The sequence below is a fragment of the Lutra lutra genome, chromosome 1 (genome assembly GCF_902655055.1).
Source record: "Lutra lutra chromosome 1, mLutLut1.2, whole genome shotgun sequence".
NCBI lineage: Eukaryota > Metazoa > Chordata > Mammalia > Carnivora > Mustelidae > Lutra > Lutra lutra.
This window is the reverse complement of record NC_062278.1, coordinates 210323629-210346594: the sequence shown is the minus strand read 5'-3', so window position 1 is coordinate 210346594 and position 22966 is coordinate 210323629. Positions and strand designations below refer to the sequence as shown.

At 59.3% G+C, this 22966-nt stretch overlaps 2 protein-coding genes across 6 annotated transcripts; both read right to left on the bottom strand.

The window, feature by feature from the left end:
- Positions 1–2: 2 nt before the first annotated feature.
- Positions 3–9854, bottom strand: NR2F6 (nuclear receptor subfamily 2 group F member 6). 2 transcript variants are annotated; one of them, XM_047698590.1, is made up of 5 exons: positions 9551–9854; positions 5628–5722; positions 2013–2597; positions 698–734; positions 3–491 (listed from the first exon to the last, which is right to left on the bottom strand). In XM_047698590.1, exons 1-5 carry the CDS (start codon positions 9841–9843, stop codon positions 299–301), a joined length of 1203 nt encoding a protein of 400 aa, XP_047554546.1. In that variant the 5' UTR covers positions 9844–9854; the 3' UTR covers positions 3–298. The 2 variants fall into 2 exon arrangements, with proteins under 2 accessions (XP_047554546.1, XP_047554538.1); XM_047698582.1 differs by having other exon boundaries at positions 313–734.
- Positions 9855–13846: 3992 nt separating this feature from the next.
- On the bottom strand, positions 13847–22806 carry USHBP1 (USH1 protein network component harmonin binding protein 1). Of its 4 annotated transcripts, XM_047698555.1 has the most exons (13): positions 22460–22752; positions 21996–22083; positions 21773–21906; positions 21129–21567; positions 18331–18456; positions 18019–18155; positions 17743–17883; positions 17083–17256; positions 16308–16557; positions 15530–15751; positions 14661–14767; positions 14352–14474; positions 13847–14107 (listed from the first exon to the last, which is right to left on the bottom strand). In XM_047698555.1, the coding sequence occupies exons 2-13, from the start codon at positions 22047–22049 to the stop codon at positions 13918–13920; spliced, it is 2097 nt and encodes a 698-aa protein (XP_047554511.1). In that variant the 5' UTR covers positions 22050–22083; positions 22460–22752; the 3' UTR covers positions 13847–13917. The 4 variants fall into 4 exon arrangements, 3 of the variants coding, with proteins under 3 accessions (XP_047554511.1, XP_047554503.1, XP_047554520.1); XM_047698547.1 differs by having other exon boundaries at positions 21996–22673; XM_047698564.1 differs by lacking the exons at positions 13847–14107; positions 14352–14474 and adding an exon at positions 14939–15073 and having other exon boundaries at positions 21996–22806.
- Positions 22807–22966: the final 160 nt, after the last annotated feature.

Sequence of the window (22966 nt, the reverse complement as noted above, 5' to 3'; positions counted from 1 at the left end):
CGCAGGTAGGAAACATCTTTATTATTGGCCTTGATTCATTCATCATATAGTGTCCAACGTGGATTACGTGTCCAGACAATCTGCCTGGCGCGTTACTATACCGGCCCCTCTGGTCCAGATGCCAGGCCGTCACACAAGGGAACCCAACCCCACCGGCCCCAAAAGTTCATGCTTGGGATGCTGAGCACCAGGCTGTCCCAGGAATGGGTCCCTCGGTCCCTCGCCCTCTATTCTGGCCAGGAGTTCTGAGGAGGCCGAGGCTGGAGCCTGGACAAGCACTCTCTTTTTGGTTTCGTGATCATTTAAAAAACAGAGGAGACAAACGTTTCACAGTCTTTAAAAAATAGGAGTCTGAGGAGAGAAGCCAAGGTCCTCCACTTGGGGGCCCCGCATGAGGCCAAAGCATCCGTGTCCCTTGAGGTGTGCAGACCCAGCCGTGGCATGGCTGGCCCGGCAAAGTCACTGGCCAGAGCCGTAGGGCCAATTGAAGGTACTTCCTGACAGCAGCATGTCTCGGATCAGCGTCTCGATAGGCGTCTTGCCCACCAGGCGCATGAAGAACAGCTGGGAGATGAGGGAGGCGGGGACAGCGCGCAGGGCCGGGAGCCGCAGCAGCAGACGCCCGAAGCGCTGGGGCTGGGACGGGTACTGGGCCCGCACATACTCTGTGAGGGCCACCTGCGCCTTCTCCTGCAGGCTTTCCACGTGCGCTGGGTCGGAGAGGCCACAGGCGTCTAGAGAGACAAGGGCCAGGTCGATCAGGTGGGAAGTGGCAGGAGAACACGAGGCCCCAGGGGTGACAAGAGGGCACCACTCAGGGGTGGGGGAGGGCATTCAGGTGGGAGGTGGAGGCCTGAGGCACAAATGGGGGCATCTCGGGCAGTGCCAGTCCTCAAGAGACACTGGGGAGACCTCCACTGAGGCCAGTAACACAGGAGTATGGACAGTGGTGTCTCAAGGACAGAGGAGCCCTGACTGAGGCCTTTGGCAAGGTGACGATTTCTAATCCAGCTCAAGGAGAGGAGCAGCTAGGGAAGGGACTTGGAAGGGTCAACCCCAGAGGGAATAGTCAGACAGAATGGCCTAGGGTGTCAGTGAATGTGACAACATCTAAATCGGGGACCCATAACGGGTAAGGTAGAGAAAGAATCTTCTGGGGAATGAGGGGCAAAGCCACATTTATCAAATGAAAGCCACCTCTCAGAGTGGCCCAAGTCTGGTTCTTGCATCCCTGACCCCACCAAGACACCTAGTGGGATCTGAAACCTTCCAGAGTGCAGAACCAGCTGTGCCACCAGAGTAAGATAGGGCTTTGGATGCTAGATGGTTGACCTAGGACTAGGAAGGTATTGGGACAACCCGCCCTAGCCCCACCCACAGCGGGAGGCCTCCAAGACACGCCCCTGCTCAGTCCCACCTCCAGGGGCCCCTGCTGCCAGGAGGCTACCTTGGGGGCAGATGGGGGGCCCTGGTTCAGAAGTCTGAGGGCCCAGGAATTAGGGCGTGGAAAGCGCAGGGAAGGCCAGCGATCCCGGCCCGGCTGCATCCCTAGCTGCACAGTAAGCAGGGAGAAGCACCTGATTTGGCGGATGAGGGTCTGAGGTGCTGGGGAGGACAAAGGTCAGGACCAAGGGCCAGAACCAGGTATCCAGGACCTCCCTCCCTCATCCTCCCACCTCTCAATCTGCTCAGGGCCGAACAGCACCTTGATGAGAGAGTGGAGGCCGGGGACCCGGGTCTCAGGGAGCCTGGGAATCAAGCAGAGAGCCTGGTGGGGCCTCAGTCACGGGTCCGGGCCCAGCTGCGGCTCTGGAGAGCCGGGCTCAGGGCTCTCAGGGAGACCGGGAGCAGGGTGTCACACGGCCCCATCAGCGCTCAGGCACGTGCTGGGCACCAGGTCCGGCCAGTTACGGTAGGGGTGGGGGGGTGGGAAGGGGAGGAAAGCCGGGGTCAGGGTCCAGGTCGCCCCCCACCGTGCAGCGCCCCCATACCCGAGCGCAAGCGCATCTCACCAGGCGTGAAGAGCGCGATAGCCTTGAGGCAGCCGTACTCAGCCGAGTCGACCTGCAGGCGGCCCAGCTTGTCCACCTGCTCCTGGAAGGCGCGCACCTGGTCCATGAAGGCCACGGCGCGCTCTGCGGCCATGGGCGCGGCGTGCAGGCCGGCGGCGGCCAGGAGCGGCGCCGTGTGCAGGGGCAGTGCCGCCTGCGCCGCGTTCAGCACGAAGAGCTCGCTCCAGCTGAGGCGCAGGAGCGCCACCTGGTCTGCCACAGGCAGCTCGGGGAAGAAGGGCGCGTGGCGCGCCCACTCCACGGTGCTGAAGAGCAGCCGCGCCGCCAGCTCGCACACGTTGTCGATGCCCAGCACCGCGCCCGCCGCGCCGCCCCCCGCGCCGAACGCGCCCGCCGCGCCCGCGCCGAAGCGCCCGGCCGCCGCGGGGTAGGGCTCGGCGCGCAGCAGCTGCGCGATCAGCTCCGACACCGGCTGCCCCGGGAAGAGGTCTCCGCCCGCGGCCGCCAGCGCCGAGCCCGGGGGGCTGCCCGAGGAGGCGGCCACGGCGCCGGGCAGCGAGTGCGGGATGCGGCCGCGCTGCACCGCTGTGGAGATGGAACGGAGATGGGTGGGAAGGAGGGAAAGGAAGGGGGCAGGAGCGGAGGGAGGAGAGAGGGGTACCCCGCAACCCCGCCACCGCAGGGAATCCGGCGGGGAGGGGGTCGGGGATGGGGGAAGGATTGAGGGACAGAGAGACCAGACAGGGGAGAGGGAGGGAAGGAACAAGGGGGGAAAGTGGATATCCAGGGCCATGGGGGGCAGGTGGGGAGGAAGAAAGGGGGAAAGATAACGTCATCAGAGGGTCCCTCAGCCTCTCTCCTCAAAGGCTCCCCACACCCAGCCTTTCCCTGGACCTCCCATCACACCCAACGAGTGCACAGCTCCAGTGGGAGCCCAGAGCCAGGGTCCGACCCGCCCCACCCTGCTCTGCCCTGTGCCCTCAGCCTATGGCCATGTCCACCCACTGCAGCCACCCCCACTGCCCACTGCTTGCTGATAAGCAGGGTGGTGGGATGCCTGGCCCTCTCCCTCAGAGGTGGGGGAGGCTAGACTTGTCATTCATGCCCCTGTCAATCACGGGGGTCCCAGAGCTGACAGGGGGCCGGGGAGGGGTCACCTTCATACTACTTGCGGCCCCTGGCAGCCTATCCTTAAAGCAAGTGATCTCTCCTATGGAGATGGGATCTTTTCTCCAGCTCCCACCCTCACCACACCCCCCAGGTCATGGCTCCCAAGGGCAGGTCTCCTCTGCAGTGACCACCCCCTCCATGCTAGGAGTGGGGTCCCAGCCGTACACATGAACAGCCATCAGTAGCCTTGCCTGTTAAGGAGGAATAAAGGGAGCACCAACTGCTGGCCAGTGTCCCTAGGATTCAGATGAATGGGAAGGAGGACACTGAGGCACAGAGGGATAGTTCACCTGACCTGTGCCACGGTGGGTGGGGTACAGGGACAGACTGGGCTGCAAGCCAGACAGAAACTAATGATCTTTAATGAGCTGGCATGCCCTGTCTCATCTCCATGAACTTCTGGTCAACCAGCCAGGGAATGAATAGGGGGAAGAGACTGTGGGTGGGAACCAGGGGCTAGCAGAGCTGAGCAGGGAAGTGGGGGCTTGGGTTCGAGGCTCCATAGGACTTCTGTGTCTCAACCATCAAAGAGGTGTAGCTGGATATGGCCAGAGAGTGGATCCCATCTCAACCCCCTGCCCCCCAGGGGGAGGGGAGGGACCTATTCCTCTGGGCCCTTTGCTCACTCAGTTCTAAACCCCATATCCCACCATTCGCCCCCCACCCAGCCATGGTCTGACCTCAAAGCCTTTGCACTCACTGTTCCTGCTTCCTGAGAACCCCTTCCCCAGCTCTTCCTCTCTATTCAGCCCAAACTGTGTGGGTTCAAGTCCCAACCCAACTCTACTGCTCTCTGACCCTGGGAAATGACTTCTTCACCTCTCTGCTCTCGGGGCTCAATTTCCCCACCTGTAAAATGCAGATGGTAATGACACTGATGATACCAACCACTAAATTAAGGAGAATCCAACCTGCTTGGAACAGCACTAGGCATATAGTAAGGGCGAAATGGGCAGTATTCAAGCCAAGAAACATGTATTAAGCACCTTCAATGTTCTAGGCCCTGGATAGGCATGGGGGCTATGTCAGAAAACAAGACAAACACAAGTCCCTCTCCCCAGGGAGTGGACATTCTGGTGGGGGGAGCAAGTAACTACAGAGCAAGGTAGATAGTGCCAAAGAAAGGAGGATGGTGAAGAGTAATCAGGAAGGCTTCTCTGAGGTGGTGTTTTTTGAGCAAATCTTGAAAGAGATAAGGGGCACCTGGATGCACTCAGCATTTCAATTCTTGATTTCTGCTCAGGTCATGATCCCAGGGTTGTGAGATTCAGCCCTGCACTGGTCTCTGCCCTAGGTATGGAACCTGCTTAAGATTCTCTATAGCCCTCTCCTGCTGCCCCTCCCCCCACCTCCTGAAAAGAAAAGAGAAGAAGAGGTAAAGAAGCCATTCCGGTATCTGGGGTAAGAGTGCTCCAAGCAGTGGCATCAGCCTGTGCAAAGGCCCTGAGGTGGACTGTGCTTGGGGCATAAGCTTTGATTATGATTTTTTCCCCCACTCCGAAGACTTTGGAGATCTGAAGCCCTGATCTGAAGTACATCAGGACTTTAGGTCAAATGGACAAGTAGAGGCAAAAATCCAGGTTGTCAGGGTGGGGCAAGTCATACGGGAACTTAAAAGGACGAAAGAGTAATCAGACGGTCTTAAGAGAAAGACTGAGTGGCCATTGCCAGAGCTCTTCCCAGCAGCGAGCAGAGAAGACACCAGCTTTAGAGCAGGCTAGACTCAAGAAGCAGTGAAGAGCCGCCAGCCTGCCCCACACCAGTCCTGACAGAGACAGGAAGCCCAGCCTAGGGTGCTCATCCCGCCAGTCAGGTCCTGCTCCTGAGCCCACCAGGCTCCACGTGGCAGCCTGTGGGTTCCAGCTGAATTCTAAGAGTGCTTGGTCCAGGTCTGGGCCCAGCCGTCCCTGCACACAAGTCCCCAGGGCAGAGACAAGGGGCTGGGCCTCCCTCTGGCTCCTGGTGCCCAGGGTCAGGCGGAAGGGTAAGCTGCCCTTTGCCTTAATCGGGCAAGTTCCTGCCTTGGACAAACACAAAGCAGAGGGTGGAGGATGAAGAAAGCAATCAAAAAAAAAAAAAAAAAAAAAAAAAAAAGCCACCCTTGTTCAGACAGCACAGGCCAGGCTAAGGGGACACATGGGTCACCAAGGTATCAGGGCCAAGGAACCTGACTCTGAGGCCAGAGGGCCCGGAGAGGAGGGGCTGGGGAGCAGAAATGTCCTAATGGGGGCCTGAATCAGGGTGTCCCTTGCATCCCTGGCTCGTCTGCCGGTCACTATGGCTAATTGGATTCCTCTGGCCCGGGGCCAGACTGAAGCCTACAAGATCGTGGGATCGGTGGTAACAAGGTTAGCCGGCGCCAGACCCCACCCTCCACGGGTCCCAGACCCCTGAGACAGGCTGCTTGTTGGCCCTCTGCCTGCCCTACTCCGGGCAGGTACTCACCCTCCTTCCTCATGCCCACCCGGAAGCACTTTTTCAGGCGGCAGTACTGGCACTGGTTCCGGTGATGCTGGTCGATCTGGCAGTCACGGTTGGACCTATAGGCAGGCAGGGGGCCACCATGACACTCACGCCCTGCCCCTGGAGCCAGCCTCTAAGCCACCTTTGAAAGCTGCACCTGAGAAACGTCAGTGCCCTCCCCCACCCTCCTGGCCCCCAGGCTGGGCAGGTATCCCCAGATGATCACAGGGGCTAAGCCTGCAAATTTGCAACAAAGTAGGTAAGCACGCCAGGGAGGGTAGTGTTGGAACTGGGTTTTGAAGGATGAATAGAAGATCCCCCAGAGTATGGGGGTGCCTGGGTGGCTCAGTGGGTTAAAGCCTCTGCCTTCGGCTCAGGTCATGATCCCAGGGTTCTGGGATCGAGCCCCGCATCGGGCTCTCTGCTCAGCAGGGAGCCTGCTTCCCCCTCTCTCTCTGCCTGCCTCTCTGCCTACTTGCGATCTCTATCTGTCAAATAAATAAATAAAATCTTAAAAAAAAAAAAAAAAAAAAAGTTCCCCCAGAGCAGAGAGGCAATTCCAGGCAGAGGGGTGAGGAGATCTTTAAGGCTGGAGACAGTTTCATTTTACTTGGTCACTGCGGAGGCCAAGGGATGGGGGTCTTTGTCCCAAGGGCAATGTGAGAACAGCAAAGAAAGGTATGTGGTCAGGGAGCCGGGCCTTGGGGGTTAACTAAGACACTAGGGCCAGGTCAGGGCCAGTCTTCTCTGGGCACAGTAGGGCCCCAGGATTGTCACCCTGCACAAGATTGCCACTAATGAATAAATGAATGAATCAATGAATGAACCCCTGTGCTCCCTTTTAAGATCCCACACCCATGTGGCCTCCTCTGGAGGAACACCTTCCAACTCCCAGCTGAGCCCAAGAAGCTTCTCTGCGTGGCCCTCAGGGATCACGGCCTCTTCCAGGGTTGGGATGGGGGCCCCGCCCAGCAACAGAGTGAGCTCCCCATCTAGGGTCAGTCCCAAGCAGGAAGGTTCAGGCCCTTGTTCTTCACATTTCTCCAGCACTTCTTTCCCTTGGACCCTATCCCTGTGCGCCCTCGGTGTCTTTCTACCCTGGGCTCCAGGCTCTTGAAGTCCCAGACCTGGGGCAGACACTCCTGGGGTCCCAGCTGGGTACCAAGAGGGGCCCCAGAGACAGTCACAGAGTAAAACGAACTCTCAATGAAGTTAAAATTCAAACACATCTCAGCCACAGGTACTCAGCCCCAGCCCTGGGGGCGGCAACTTCTCCACCGAGACTCAGTTTCCTCATCTGGAAATGGGAGGCCCGGTGCCGGCTCTATATGCGATGCACTGGGTCTGGGGGAATCTGGGGGGGGGGCTTTTGGGGAGGGTGTCTGGACCCAAGCCCAAGCCAGGGGGTTCTCAATGGCAGGTTCAGGAGAGCTGAGGTCCTGCAGGTCTCCGAGTGTCCAGGTCCCACAGCGCCAACCTCTAAGCCCAGGCCTCTGTCCCCTGCCGGGCCTTAGCCCCCAGGAAGAGGCCCTGCTAGGGTGAAGGGAGCTCAGGCAGAACCAGAACAAAGCCCAGCAGGCAGGCAGTGGGAGGGTCCTGGGCAGCCGGGTGGAAACAGCCGGGCCTGGGGCAGACAGGCAGGCAGGCAGGGGCCCAGCCCTCAGGACCTCAGGGGAGGTCTCTGCCTCAACTTCCCCAGCTGCAGAGTTGAGACAGATCTCCTGTCCCTCCAGACGGGGAAACAGTAAGTTCCATCTGTTATCCCACCTAAGGAAAACATGCTTTACCCAAACCCACGGCCCAACTCAGCCTCCTCCCAAGGCTTCTGGCCTCTGGTCCAATTCCATCCCTGCCCTCCCTTGCTCACCTACCCTCCTCTCTGGCTCCCTGTCATCCTCAGTCCAGCACTTCTGATCCACTCACCTCTAAGTTCTCCCATGCCTGGGTGGTCTCATCTTACAACACTGCTCCCCTAACCTGCTACTGAGTGTTTGCCTGGGCCACACTCTCCCTAGAAGTGCCCTTCACCTCCTATACCTGCCAAACCCCTCCTGCCTTAAGGCCTACCTCCGAGGGACCTCCTCCAGGCAGTCCTCCCTGAACCTTGGGCAGAGCCCCTTGCTCTCTCCTGGGGCTCCGAACCCATCTCTCCCCTGGGCCCACCCCAGACTCCACAGGCAGGGAGCATCTGTGCCTCACTGTGCCTTCTCTAGGCTGGGAGAGAGCTGGGATCGGAGCTGGGGTCTCTCTGAGGGGCTGGCATCAAACCTCCCAGGCTAGGCCCCGAGGGGACTTTGCTGAACCAATCTGAGGCTCAAAGAGGGCCAGAGACTTCACCGGGTCACACAGTACAGATCTTCTGGAGAATCTGCCAGCCCCAAACAACGCCCCCCCTCCCCTGCCTTGTAGATCCCCGCTCCCACCTTCAGAGAGCCCCCGGGACCCCAGAGCCACCGAAGCTCCTCCCTTGCCCTCCCCAAAGACCTGGCCAGAGAGCAGGCGGGTATTCCCGCATCAAGAATGAGGCCAAAGTCTGGTGGCCCAGTTAGCACTGGAGGAGGGATCGAGCCAGCTCTCCCACACATACACACACACACACAGCTACCCCAGACAAGGCCCTGACCGCAGACCTGGGGCCAAACTCCAGCCTCTGTGCCCAGGACCCCGCCCTCTGGCTTCACCAACAAGCCCTCCGTCAGCTGCCCTCTCCCTGGGGACACCCTGCCCAGGACTCCACCGCTCCCCTCTTCCCTACCCCAGTTCCCCTTGCTAAGCCCCAACTGGGGCAGGGTCTCCCCCTGGGTGCCCTAGGGCAGGGCCAGGACCTCGCTGGGTCTCAGTTTTGCCTATCTGGAAAATGGGACTCTCCATACCAGCTTAACAGGGCCTACACATGTTCCTGTGGGGGTGGAGGGTAGGAGCTCATCAATGGATGGAAAGGGCACTCACGGAAGAGCAGCAGCGAAGGGGGCCCTGGGCTAGACACCGGACCCCAGTACCAACCAGAGAAACCAGTAAGGCCACACCCTGTCAGCGGGGACTCCAACCTCAGAGGGCCCAGGGCTCCTTCTTGGAAACGTTCACCCCCACCCTGTCAGAGTCGACCGAAGTTTCAGGGATTTTCCAGGAGCCCCAGGCCCGTACCCACTCCTGCGGTGGGGGGAGGGTTGGAGCAGCCGAGGTGTGGTCAAACCCAGCCCCCCTCCCAGCCCTTCGGTCGCGGTTTCCAGTGACCCAAGGCCCAGAGTGAGCCCACAGTGGGGTGAGGGGGGGCGGGCATTCCCCCCCCCCCCATAGGCAAGCCCAGCTCCCCCCATAGCAGGGCTACCCATGCGAAAGAGGCCGGAGGCCGCCCGGTGCCACCCCTGCCTCGCTCCCGCCGCCGCCGCCGCCGCCTCGGTGGCCAGGGCGACTTTGGAAGTGATATTTGACCCCAAGGGCGCGCCGTATCGATCCGCGCGGCCGCAGACAATGGCCCCTGGACGCTGAGAGCTCCACAGTCCAAGTTCCACGTTCGATTCCCGCAGCGTCCCCTGCGCGCCGAGATCCCCGAGAAGGGATGCCCTGGGGTTAGGACCCCACCCCTGACAGCAGCCCGCAACCCTTCCCCGCATGGAGATGACCCCTCTCCAGAGAATAGGGAGGGAGGGAGAAGGAGCAAGGAACTGGGGCGGAAGCCGCAAGGGACCACCTGAGGAGGGGGACCTGCATCGATACAGCGCCGACTGTATACACAATCCCAGGAATGGAATGGAGAAGGGGAGAGGGGTCTGTGCCCCTATCTCAGAGAGGGGAGTGGAGGCCCGGGGAAGGTCAGCGCCAGGCCCAAGGTGACCGAGCAGGTCAGAGGCCCGGCCCAAGCTGGGGCCGGGTGCACAGCGGCCGTTCGCTGAGAGGGGGCTCACCGGCAGGTGTAGCTGAGGTTGCGGCGGATGCTCCGCTTGAAGAAGCTCTTGCAGCCCTCGCAGGTGAAGACGCCGTAGTGCTTGCCGCTCGACTTGTCCCCGCACACCACGCAGTCCACCTGCAGCCCCGGCCGCTCTTCGTCGCCGGGCTCAGCGTCGCTGGCGGCGCCCGGGGGTGAGGCCGAGTCTTCCTCGGCCGCGCGCGGGTAGCCGCCCGCCTTGTCCACACCGTTCGTGTCGCCGCCGCCGCCGCCGCCGCCGGGGCCGCCCCAGCCGCCGGTCACCATGGCCATAGCCCCAGGGCAGCGGGGCCGGGGCGCCCCCTCCGTGCTCTTCCCTCCGGGCACCCCTCTCGGCCCGGGGGGACCCTACCCGGCACGCATCCGGGCCCGGCGCACGGGGGGCACCGGCTGCACCCCCCAAAAAAGTTTTGCAGCAACTTCCTGCGGCCGGTCCGCGCGCCCGGGCAGAACTGGTCGGGCCGGTTCCAGGCCAACTTTCCCACGCGTGCGCGGGGCCGGGCCTGGGGGTGGGGGGGCGCGCTAGAGGCGCGAGCCGGGGGCCCCGGGGACTCGCGCCCCGCCGCCCTGGGGCCCCGGCGGGGGCGCGCGGGCCATGGCCCGGCGCAGGCTGCGCAGGGGGCGCCCTCTGGCCTGGCCGCCGCTTGGCCGGGGGCTGCGGCCAACTTAGCGGGCCGCCATCCGAGCGCGGGAGGCCGGGGGGAAAGTTTGGCCGCAAGTTACGCGGCCGCCCGCGGCGCGGGGGAGGGGCGGCAGGCGCGCGCCGGGGCCGGTCGCCGCGCCCCCTGGCTCCCCCGGGCCCCCAGGCGGCCGCTCGGGGCCTGCAAGGCTGCGGGCCGGTGCTTCCCGAGCTGCGGCCCCCTCTGCGGCCGCGCCTGCCCGGCCTGGGCCTGCGCCTGGGCCCGAGCCTCGCTCTCGCCGCCGCCGCCGACCCCGCGCGCCGGCCTCGCGCTGCGGCCGGTTTGACACACAACGTTCCATTCGCGGGGCGGGCGGGGGGCGGGGGCGGGGGCAGGGGCGCGCGCCGCGGGCTGGGGGCGGGCGCTCGTTGCCCCGGCGACGGCCACCCTTATAAGGGCATGGGTGGCCTCGCTCGGCGCCCGGCGCCCGGGCCGGCGGGAGGGGCGAGGGCGGAGCACTGGGCCGCACGGCCTGACCCTCCCCCCTCCTCCCCCTCTGCCCCCGCCCTCGCTCGACTCCAGCCTTAACCCCTGCCGGGCCGCGGCGGGAGCCTGGCCGCTGCTGCCCTCTGCCCTTCCGCAGCCTCGCCAAGATGTCTCTCCAAGGCCCTCCCCTCCACCTCCGTCCTTGGACGATGCCTCACTCAACCGCCCTCGAGGCGCACCTCAGAACCCTACCCCTGCATTCCCCGCAGAAGCAATAATAGGGGGCCGGTTGCCCCCGGGGGGCACGCCCCTGCTCAGTGTATACACACACACACACACACACACACACACACACACACACACACACACACGGGCATTTCTTTGCACAGTTGCTTGATGGATTGTGTTTGCTTCCTCTTCCAGAAAGTCGCCGCGTCCGACCCCCACCCCACCCTTTTTCAGCTTGGGCTAACACCTGGTGCTGGGAATCTCCAGGGCCAAGGGATGTTGTGGTCTGTAGCCGGCAGGGGCGCGAGGTCAGGGGCCCCTTCGCCAGGATTTTAGGCCTCTGGGGGCAGGGCACCCACCCGCCCAGCTGGGCTAGAGGCAGCAGGAATGCCCAGCATCCCTACTGGGGCCTGCCCCTTTTCCTCTTTAATTTCCTTTTCTTTCTGTGCTGCACATAAAGGGCTTGGCCAGGCCACGGCCTGGACTGCAGATGTCTCTGCCAGGCTCCCTGGAGCCTCTCAGTTGCCGCTAGCTTACAGCTTCCCCCACACGACCAGCATTTATTAAGCACCCTTTGTTTGTGTACCCACCCCCCCACCTTCTGCCCAGGCAGTCCTGGGCTGGGCGCGCCTGACCCTCTTGCTCTGGGCCTGTTAACGTTTAACCAGCTGGAAAAGCCCTTCCTACGGTGACCTTTCACCTTGGAGTCCCCCAGGTCCAGTTGCAGGCCTTCTCTCCTGCCCCGCCCCGGGGCCCTGGGCCCAGAGCTGGACACCGGGGCACGTGGCTGGGCCGCTCAGAGCCGGCAGGAGTGCCCTGTGCCCCCACTGGTCCTGCTCTTGGCAGGAAGGGGCCTTGGGAAAAGGCATCCCCTTCTCCAGATTATATCTGAGGGGGCACCTTAGCTGGGGGCCCCATGGGGGGTGGTGCTGGGAGATCTTGTAGATCATGCAACATTTAAGAGTATAACAAGCTTCCGCATAAGCCAGGCACCACACACCCAGACCTGGGCCTCCCAGGGAGAGTCTGGCTGGGTGGGAGTTGAGGGAGGTTTTAACAAGCACAGGAAGCAAGAAGGACTGGGGTTAGACAGGAACAAGGACTTTCCGTGGGACTGACTAGAGTGGAATTCCTTCGCATGTAAGCCCTGCTGAAGAAGGGGGCCTGGATGATTAGAAAAGACCATTTTGTTCTGGGGCTGCCTGGGAATGTAGAGGTGCTGGCTGGTTATTTTGGGGTGAGGACAGGGGTCCCAGGGCCCTGGACAGGGATTTCCAGTATTCCTGGGCAGGGGGCATCTCAGAAGGGAGACAAAGTTCAGGGAAGGGAGTCAGAGGGGGACTGAAAAGGGGAAGGGGCAGGGACCTAGGGCTTGAGGGACACAAGTTCAGGGAGGGGAGGCTCAGAAGTGGCAGTCTGGGGTGGGCTTGGAGACTAGGGAAACATACAAGGCACAGCCTAGAACCTCCGGTAGGTCCAACCCCTCGTGGGCTGCCCGGACTCCTCCCCGTAGCACCGCAGGGCGGGTGGAAACCCCTGAGGCCCGGGGGTGGGGGGGGTGGCTGTCGAGGTCCGGCCCCGCCCCCTTGACCCCTGCCCGCGGCCCCGCGGTGACATTTGACCTTGCGGCGGCTGCGGACCGGTGACAAAGAGCCCTGGGCCCATCTGCCGAGGGGGCACCCGTGGGAACCGCCAGACCCCGCTCCCGTCGGCCTGGGAACCGGCCCCTGCCCCCCACAACAGCCCGAGCTCATTCCCCACCCTTCAACAGGTGACCTTGTCTCCTTCTGCCCTACCCCCCCACCGCAGGCAAACTGGTGGGACTGGAGTGCTGGAAGCAGTATTGCTGTCTGGGCCCCTCCGACCTCCTCAGGACCTTGCCCTCCTCAGTTTCCCTGCTTTCTTCAAAGCTGGCTTTTGTCCAGAGAGATTGCACCATCCGAAGGTCACCCACCCCAGCGATCTCTCAGGAGCTGAGCGTCAGGAGGACCAGGTTGACTCCAGGCGCCGGACCCGCCTGACCTCAGGCCCCCCTGGCGGCAGGCAGCCACCGCACACACCTGCACAGGTGTGGGCTGGAGAGCACCCAACACTAGCACCACCACTAGGCTGGGGACGAAAACCTTTCTAATCCCCGTCTTGGATTTCAGCCATCCCCAAGAGGAGGGGGGAGAGCCCAGCAATAATCCGGCTGGCCGGTCCCACCTGGTCCTCCTTGCCAGGCTGTGTGGTTTATGCAAATGACATGCTAATTAGCTGTCTGCTATTGACCTGACCCTAAAGGCTCCCAGGCCCTGCGGGTGAAAGCTGGAGCTTAACCTGACCAGGGATCATCCAGACTCTCCCTCGGGCCAGAATATCCCTGCCGGGGAGTAAACACTTGCAGATTTCTTCCCTTTGCTCTGCCCCCCACCCAGAAGCCCTTTCCCTTAGCTCCATACCTTCTCTTTGAACAAGAGTTCCAAAGCCCTCTGATGTCTCCTCTCCCCCACCTCCACCTTGGGAGCGATTGGTCTTCTGGCTAACTTTCCACACCCTGAATCGTTAGGCCCTCAGTTTTCCTTCTGGGATACAGGCATTTTCCTCTTTGGAGCATCTACCAGGCCAAACCCAGCATCTTCCTGGGAAGGATATGGACAAGGGAATGTGTCTTTTGACCCCTCCAAAAGAGACAGATGAGTGTTGGAATGTCAGTTCTGGTCATGTAACCTCACTGACCCTGAATCCTTCACCCCATATCCTAGATTTGGCATGACCCCTGGCATGACCCCACGATCTGGCTGGCATCATAGTCACATGCCACGGGGCTCCAGGTCAAAGCCAGGGAGCCTTTCTCAAATGCCCAGCCACCCCTCCTTCCATCAGGTCCCAGATCCCACAGGTGCATCGGCCCCCATCCCACCCAACAGATCCCAACATTCAAGGTCACACATGATAAAACGTCACTCCAGGACAGTTTATGGTGGCGCCCTCCATGACAGTCTGGCATGTCCAGACACCGCCACAATGGGACCTACAGAAAGGTCTCTCCCAGCCGGGGCGGCCGGGAAGGTGGTCTGGGCCTGCCCAGTGCTCTTGCTGTGGCTTCTAACACCGCCAGCTCCTCTGCCTGTCGAGCCTCCATGAGGGCCATCTGCTGCTCCAGCTTCCTCTGCTGCTCTTCCTGCTTCTGGTGGGCACCTCGGAAGGCCAGGACCAGGGCACTGGAGGGGGTGAGAGGGGGTGCTGAGCCAGGAAAGGGCCCCCCCTCCCACCAAGTCAGGAGCTATGTATTTCCAACCCCAGACAGGAGCTCTTTGAGACTGAATCTTCCTAGGGTTCCACTCAGAAAGGGGAGGTATGGAGTGGCTTGGACTTGCCACCTACTTTATGGGGGAAATCCGAGGCCCAGAGAAAGCCAGGGTCACTTCTGAGGTCCTCAGGGAGACCCGGGGAAGGGAGACCCACCTGTGAGCCTTGCATAAATCGCTGTTCAGCTCAGCACTCTGAGCTCGTCTGGCTCGCCCCTTCTGAGCCACCTGTTCCAGTTCCTCCCGAAGAGAGTACAGCTGCTCCCGCAGGCCCAGGGCCCTGGTGCAGGGGTGGGGAGAGAGGAGCTCCTCACTGAAGGAGCTCCCTCCCTCCTCCCACCACACCTGTCCATGGTGTTTCCCTGTGCACACACCCGTACACGGACGCACACCCAGCCCTCTGCTGCACACGGTGCCTGCATGGAACCTTGCACGTACCCGCCCAGCCCAGGACCCAGACACACACCGGTTAAGTGACGCTGCCAGTTCCTGGGCCAGAGGCTCCGGGCCCTGGGCTTTGCCCACCTGACCTCCATCAATGCCCCTGCTGCCCCCAAGGATAGCGGAAGGGCCCTGTGGGAGGCAGAAGGGAGGGAAGTGATAAGTGACATTGGCCTAGGTGGAGGGCATACTCAGGCCAAGCTGGACGTTGAAGCCACCCAAACTGTGGGCAGCCACAGCCCCCACCTTCACAGAGCCCCCAGTCTGGTGAGATACCCCAATGAGGGTAAAATTCCTCCCTACCTAGAGAAATAAATAACAGGGGATCTCATCTGCAGGCAGGTGAGGTCTGAGCTCAGACTTGCAAGAGATCAAGGGCTTAATCAGACAAAGAGGTAAGGGACGAGTGTTCTTGGCAGGGGCACAGCACCACGAAGGCTCAGAGGTAAGAGAGACGATTCAAAGGAGGGTTCCAGAAGCTGCTGAAGGCTTTAAGCAGAGGACAGACCTGATTAGATGGGAAGGGGTAAAAGGGAAGGCCTTAGGGAGCAAGTTCCAGCCAAAATTTAAGGAAGAGGTGATGCATGGGCTGGGGCTATTGGAGGGGAGATGCTGGAGAAGATAAGCCTGCGAGTGGGAAGGAGGAGACACAGGTTTGAGTGGAAGAGGCAGACTCCTCAGGGCTTAGTGGGCTCAATACCCTCAAAGAAAAAAAAAAAAAAAACCCACAGTACAGGTATGAACTTTGACATTCAGTCCTCTGACATTCAACTCATCTCTTTGTGCAGAAACGCCAGCTGAGGCTCAGAGGGGGACTGTGATCCACCAGGGCACCAGGGCACCAGGGCCCATAGTATACTCCTGTCTCCACCAGGTCTGGGAAGCTCCACTCACCTGGGACACCTCCTCTTCGTCCCCACTGCTCCCGCCTCCACTGCTGTCGCCGCCACTACTGCTGGCCCCACCAGCCCCGAGCTGGGCCCGCTCCCAGCGCAGCTGCTCCAGCAGGAGCACATGGGCTGGGCCCTGGGCTCGGAGGGCAGCCTCCCGCAGCTCCAGACCCCGCTTCTCCCGCCGCACCAACTGAAGCCGAAGCATCAGGTCTGCCAGACTCTCCTGAGGGACCAAGGAGTGGGCAGACGATGGGGGCCTCTAGGTTCTGGGGAAACTGAGGCCCCAGGAGGACCCTCCACCCCCCAGTGAGGACCGGTCAGGCAAGAACTTGAACCTACACCGTGATTTTGTATGATGGGAAATAACCATCTCCTAAAGGTGACCACTATAGGAATGGCAGTTCAGAGGGTACCAATATCCCAGACAAGGGCCAGTAGCATCTCAGCAGAAGAGTCTGGGGTTTCTCCAACTCTAGAACCTCAGATCTTTCATGCCAGGGAGAAAAACAGATTACGTCCTCTGCCTCCATCTCCTCTCCATAGGAAGGAAATTTTGGAAAGCCAGATTCAGAATCTTAGGAGAAACTGAATTCCAGAAGACAAACTCCTATGCATCCCTCAAAATCCCAGATCCAATGCTCCTCCCTCCAGAAAGTCTGCCCCCAGCCATGCAGAACTCTCCTTTGTTACCCAGTCCCCCAGCCACATCCCTCTCAGCCTGGGCAAAGGGTTTTGTCCCAGGAAAAAACACCAACACAGTGACCACTGCCCATGTGTACCCGTGTAGATGCCAAGTCCTGCTGGATCTGCATCTTCTCCAAGCGGGGTAGGGCCGGGCCAGGCTGGATCCCCAGAATGGCCTGCACCATGGCTTCTGCGTGGGGCACAGTGGGCATGGGTGCCAAAGTTGGGCCAGGCTCTGAGGGAATCTTCACCAGAGCACGGCGTGCCTGGAGACGCTGTACATAGCCCCAGAGCTGGGTAGCCACCTCCTGCGGTGTGGGCCGATCCACACTACTGCCTTCGGGGCTGTAGGAAACAGAAGAGGTGTCTAATGTCAACACTGGTGACCACAGTTGTGCTAACTTCATGCCAACTCTGGTGGGCTCTATCATCTTCCATCGTACTGGCCATGATGGATTCTATCTTGTCGGTGGTGAATATCGTCATACCAACATGGTGGACACCATGACATCAACCCCAATGGGCACCACCATTCATCAAGACAACATAGTGAACACTATCATGTCAACAATTACTGTTGCTCATGCCATCCCAGAAGAAGCCATCACACCAACTCAGAAGGTGCTGTCCCTTAGGCCAACACGGTGGAAACCATAGCACCAACACAATGGTCACGACCACTGAGCCTGCCAACCTCGTGTATGCCAACGTCAGGCCAACCCCATTCAACACCATCATGCCAGTTCTAATCAGTGGGCACCATCATCCATCTTCACACCAACCCTGGCGGGCCCTATACCACTCCCAGTGTCTGTCAACCTAAGCACCCCACTCACTGGCCCTCCCAGTTCCCAAGGTTCCCAGGGGTACCTTGGCTGTGGATCCCGTGGTGTCTCTCCATCCATGGCAGTGTCCTCTTGTGCCAGCAGCCTCTGGGCTTCCTTCTCCGCCACCTCCAGGTCCCCCTTAGGGATCCCTTCTCTTACTCCCGAGTCAGCCTCGCGGAGAGTAAGCAGGACTCCGTACACCTCCTCGCAGTGCTCGCTGTGAGACGCTGATTTTGAGTGCTCCAGGACTCCTGGCCCCATCTTGTCATGTGGGTGACGTACCCACTTGTCCTTGGACCCTTCACTCCATCCCCCACTCCCACTGCTGGGAGCAGCATGTAAACTCCTTCAGCACCCCTGGGGTAAAATTGCCTTAAAATAATTTCAGATGGGGGGTGCCTGGGTGGCTCAGTGGATTGAGCCTCTGCCTTTGGCTCAGGTCATGATCAGGGTCCCAGGATTGAGCCCCACATCGGGTTCTCTGCTCAGCGGGGAGCCTGCTTCCCCCTCTCTCTCTCTGCCTGCCTCTCTGCCTACTTGTGATCGCTCTCTCTGTCAAATAAATAAAATCTTTGGGAAAAACAAGAGTAATTCCGGATGGGAAAGTGCTTTCCTGCGAGGGCCCAGACTCTCCCTGTGGATCATCCTCTGAGCACACCCATTCCCTTCCACACTAGTCAGATTGTGGGTGGGAGGCACTGACCTGTACTGCAAGGCCATACGGAGGGCTGTGGCTTCTGCCTCCCGCTGGCCCAGCTGCATGCTCAGGCCTTCACACCGGCCCTTGTACCCCTGCAGCACAGCTGACAGCAGACGGTTGAAACATTTGAGCTTCTCAATGTTCCTGCCTCCGCCATTAGGGGAGAGGGAAAATGAGAGGCATCCCCAGTGCGGTCAGGACCCAGCTGATTTCCACCCTCCTCCCCACTTCTCGCCTGCTCTGTGGCGCCCTTACGAGCTCAGCATCTGTAACCCTTACCCCCGGAGCTGCTCCATCCGCACATCCATGATGTGGATCTCGGGGGTGAGGGGTCGAGTGGGGAGAGGTCCAAGCATCTGAGTACTGGAATCGCTCTGGACGCGCCGGAGCAGGGGGTGAACCAAGGGGAAGGGGTCCTGTCAGGAAGAGGGGACTTGATTCATTCAGACTGTCATTGAGGGCCCAGTATCATGGAGTTAAGCTTTTTCCCACCCCAGAAGCTCCTGGATCACAGGACCAGGATTTGAGTCTCATCATGGCCCAGAATCCTAAAGATCTGAAGATCGTGGTTTTTATGCTTCCCATGCTCACCTGAGTCCCCCAGGACTCCTCATCTACCCCGGAACTGCTGGAGCCACTGCCTGAGGCCCCTGCTTGGCCCGGGGAGGGAGGTGGGAAAGGTTCCAGCCTCAGCAGGGAATCCTGCAGCTCCTGGACCTGGGGGGGGGTGGGGAGGAAGACAGAGTAGGTCAGGCCTGGGAGCTCCAATCACCCACTGACCCTCCTGCAGACCTGTTCCTGGGACAGTTCCCAGCTGGGAAGCAGGAACCTAGCTACTCACCCCGCCAAACTCACCACTACTGAGCCTTGGGCAACTCACTTAGCCACTCAAGAATCTTCTTTCTTTAAACATATACATGGCCAATCGGTACATGCAAAGGTACTCGAAATTACTAATCATTAGGGAAATGCAAATCAAAACCACAATTAGATACCACCCTATTGCTATTAGAAAAGCTACTATCAAAAAGATCAAAAAGAGGGGTGCCTGAGTGGCTCAGTGGGTTAAAGTCTCTGCCTTTGGCTCAGGTCATGATCCCAGGGTGCTGGGATCAAGCCCCACATCGGGCTCTACTCAGCGGGGAGTCTGCTTCCCACCCCCTTGCCTGCCTCTCTGCCTACTTGTAATCTCTGTCAAATAAACAAATAAAATCTTAAAAAAAAAAAAAATCAAAAAGACACTGGGGTGCCTAGGTGGCCCAGTTGGTTAAGTGTCTGACTCTTGGTTTCGGCTCAGGTCATGATCTCAGAGGTCGTGGGATCCAGCCCTGTGCTCAGCAGGGAGTCAGCTTAAAGATTCTCTCCTTCTGCCCCTCCCCCCACTTAAACACGCACACTCGCTTTCTCTCCCCTGCAAATTAATTAGTTAAAAAAAAAAGACATGAGGGGCGCCTGGGTGGCTCAGTGGGGTAAGCCACTGCCTTCGGCTCAGGTCATGATCTCAGGGTCCTGGGATCGAGTCCCGCATCGGGCTCTCTGCTCGGCGGGAGGCCTGCTTCCCTCTCTCTCTCTGCCTGCCTCTCTGTCTACTTGTGATCTCTCTCTGTCAAATAAATAAATAAAATCTTAAAAAAAAAAAAAAAAAAGACATGAGATAGCAAGTGCTGGGGAGGATATGAAGAGGGAACCCTCGTGCACCATTGGCAGGATTGCACATTGGTGCAGCCGTTATACCAAAACATATATTGCTCCCTCAAAAAATTAATACTAGAACTATCACATGATTCAGCCATTCCATTTCTGGGTATTTATGCGAAGGAAAGGAAAAAAGTTACTCGAAAGGATATCCCACCCCTACATTCATTATAGCATTACTTGACAATAACCGGGACATAGAAGCAACCTATCTTGATGATCAGAAGTGATCACCTGTAGATGAATGGCTACAGAAGATCTGGGGATAAACAAAGGAATATCATTTGTCCTTAAAAAAAGGAAAGAAAAAAAAAAAGAAGGGAAAAAAAAGGAAGGAAATCCTGCCATTTGCCACAACAGGGATGGACTTTTTTTTCCCCAATATTTTATTTATTTATTTGACAGAGAGAGCGTCCACAAGCAGGGAGAGCACCAGGCAGAGAGGGAGAAGCTGACTCCCCACTGAGCAGGGAGCCCGATGCAGGACTCGATCCCAGGACCCTGGGATCATGACCTGAGCCTAACCAACTGAGTCACTCAGGCGCCCCAACATGGATGGACATTGAGGGGATTATGCTAAGTGAAATAAGTCAGGGAAAGAAAATACATTGTACTCTCTCTTATATTTGGAATCTAAAACAAAACAAAAAATTGAGCTCATAGATCTAGAGAACCGAGTGGTGGTTGCCAGAGGTGGTGGGGGTGAGGAGCGGAATGTGGAGGGGGCGGATTTCCTTTCCCAGCCAGGAAGTGGGCCCCACCCCTCAGGCTGGGCTCTGGCAGCCCCCTTGTCCTGCCCAAGATGAGGGCCTGTGCCCCACCATCTCCTTTAGCCACATGGCTTTAGATTCTGTCCACATGCTAAAGAGGTCCGAATGTGTTTCTCCGATCCTGACACCACCCCTGAGCTCAGGACTCAGACACAGAGCTGTCTCTCTGATGGCCCCACACGGGTGTCTGATGGGTATCGTGAGCTCATTAGGGCCCGACCAGCTTCTGGTCTCCCTCCCACCAAACCCGCTCCTCCTGGAGCCTCCGCATTTCTCCCTTCCAGTCCCGCAGACCCCAAACCAGGACTTGTCTTCAACCCTTCTCTGGCTTTTACACCCAAACCTGCCAGCTCCACCTTCGACACCACCCAGAATCTGCCCATTTCGTGCCACCTCCACAGTTCCCACCATCTGGTGTCTGGACCAAAGCCTCCTGGTCCGCAGGATCCCGCGCCCTCCGCACACACAGGCTGTTCCTCTCATGGCCGCCAGAGGGCGCCCGTGAACGCAGCATCAGGGTCCCGCCCCTTTCTGCTCCGGGAAAACCCTCCAGGATCTCACCAGGCTCATGGCAAAAGCCCAACTCCCAACAGCCCACAATACCCTGTAAATGTGCCCCCATCACCAACCTGCCCTCGCTTCGCCCCCACACTGGCTCCCTCTCCGTTCCCTGAATCACTCTCCCACCTCGCGGAGGGCAGTTCCTTCTCTGCCTGGCGTGCTCTTCCCCCAGATCCTTGCATGGCTCCTTCCTTACCTCCTCATTCAAGCGTCACCTCCTCTGACCACCTTAACTTAGAAGACAGCGGACCATTGCCTGTTCAGGACTCAGCAGTCAAAGCTCCACAAAAGTTTTTCTTTTGAACGAATGATTGAACCTATGCCAGGCCGGCCTCGCCCTTAGACAGCTGCCCACCCCCTCACCTCTCTCTGCAGCATCTTCTTCTCAGCCTGGATGGCCTGCAGGGAGGTCTGCACGCGAATCAGCTCCTCCTCTCGGCTGCCCAAGGCCAATCGCAGCCAGTCATTCCTTTCTGCTAGGCGGGCTGCCTCCCTCTGGCAACCCCCTGCCCCCTCCTGCTCCAAGCAGGGCCTGGGTCCCACCCGGCTTCTGTCTCCTGCCTCCACGAGCCCAGGACAGCTTGGGGGCCGGTGGCGCCAGGCAGCAGCCGCTGCTTCCAGTGAGCTCAGAGCATGCTGGAGAGTCTGAAACATGTCAGAGGCTTCAGGCCTGGGGGGGACAGTCTTCTCGTCCAGTGGGGCTACATCTGCGGCCTGCTGGCCTTCCTCAGCAGGCTTGCAGGGTCCCTCAGGAGATGGGGCGGGTCCTCTGCTAGAGTCCCCTTCAGCCTCTGTGTTGGTCCTGTGGTGAGGTAAGAGATGGAAGGTTCTGGAAATGGGGTCTCTGGCTCACGGGGGCTGCATTAACCGGGGTTTGAAAAGTTGGGCTGAGGAAGGCAGTGGGAAGCTACGGGGCGTGTGTGAGCAAGGGAGGAACACAGGTGCATCTGTGGGTAGGAAAGATATACCAGGGCTGGAGTGGGGAGCACAGACCAAGCGGCCCTTACCTGTTCCCCAGGCCCTGCCCACTGGCCTCGGCCTCTGGCCCCGGGCTCTCCTGAGATGTCACAGGGCCCAGCTCAGAACTCCCGCTGGCTGCCTCAACCTCCTCGGAACTCTCTGCCACAGGATCGAGCTCCCCCTGAAAATGATCCACAGGGCCAAGCTCTGAGCCTGGCAGGGCTGTGAGTGGCCCCAAAGAGCTGGGTACGGCAGGCAGGGGGCACTTACAGGCGGAGCGTGCCTCCCTCGCCGGCTTCGGGGGCGTGTGGCCCGAGCACTCATTGCTGTGCAGAAATCAGTCTTCTGAATTTTCCTCCTAAAACCACAGCTTGATCTCAGCTCTTGTCTCTCTTGTCTTCATTGTCCCTGTTGACGGCCTTAAAATCTTCTTCTGTGAAATGGGCATTGATCCCCTCCCTCTGGAAGGGATCTTGAACTATCAGTGTGGATTTGGTACATTTCGATGCCCCTCTTGACAGGCAGCTCACTATCTCTAAAAATTGTTCTGATCTCCCCTTCTCCTCTGCCTCCTTTATCTTTCACTACCTCTGTGCTTCCCTCTGTCCCCAGTCTGGGCCTGGCTTGAGGACTTCAAGAGTCACTTCTCTTCCCCAGGGTCCTCTTGAGTCAGAGGCCCCAGTCTTGGGGTTGGGTACCCCCAGTCTTCTCTACTTCTGTGCCTCTAGGAGTACCTTGGTCAGCGGCCCAAATCCCTGGACACTCTTGGGGTAGCTCTGGCCACTGCCTGCTTAGCGCTGGGCTGGCCAAGGCTGGCTTGGGAGGGGCCAGGAAACAGGAAGCACCCCCCCTCCCCTGGTCATGTGACTTGTTATTGTGCTGTTTCCTCCTCAAGGACATCAGCTTCCTCTAGTCCCAAGGTTGGGGGGGGGCATGTCCAGCTCCTGAGATGTCAGTCCTTCCGCACACACCTCAGCCTCTGATCTCATGTCTCTTCCATCTCTGAGCCTCAGTTTCCTTATCTGTAAAATGGGGGGAGGGGTAATTATAGCATTTTTCTACAGTGTCATGGGAATTTCAACAAGGAATTTTTAAAAATCCATCCAGGAAGAGAATTATAACAGGCCCCTCTTATTCCCTACCTCTCTGACCCTCCCATCTCTGCTTTTTCTACCAGCTGCTATTTCTCCTATGTAAATGTGGAATTCCTCAGAGCCCAGATCATCCCTACATCCTGCCCA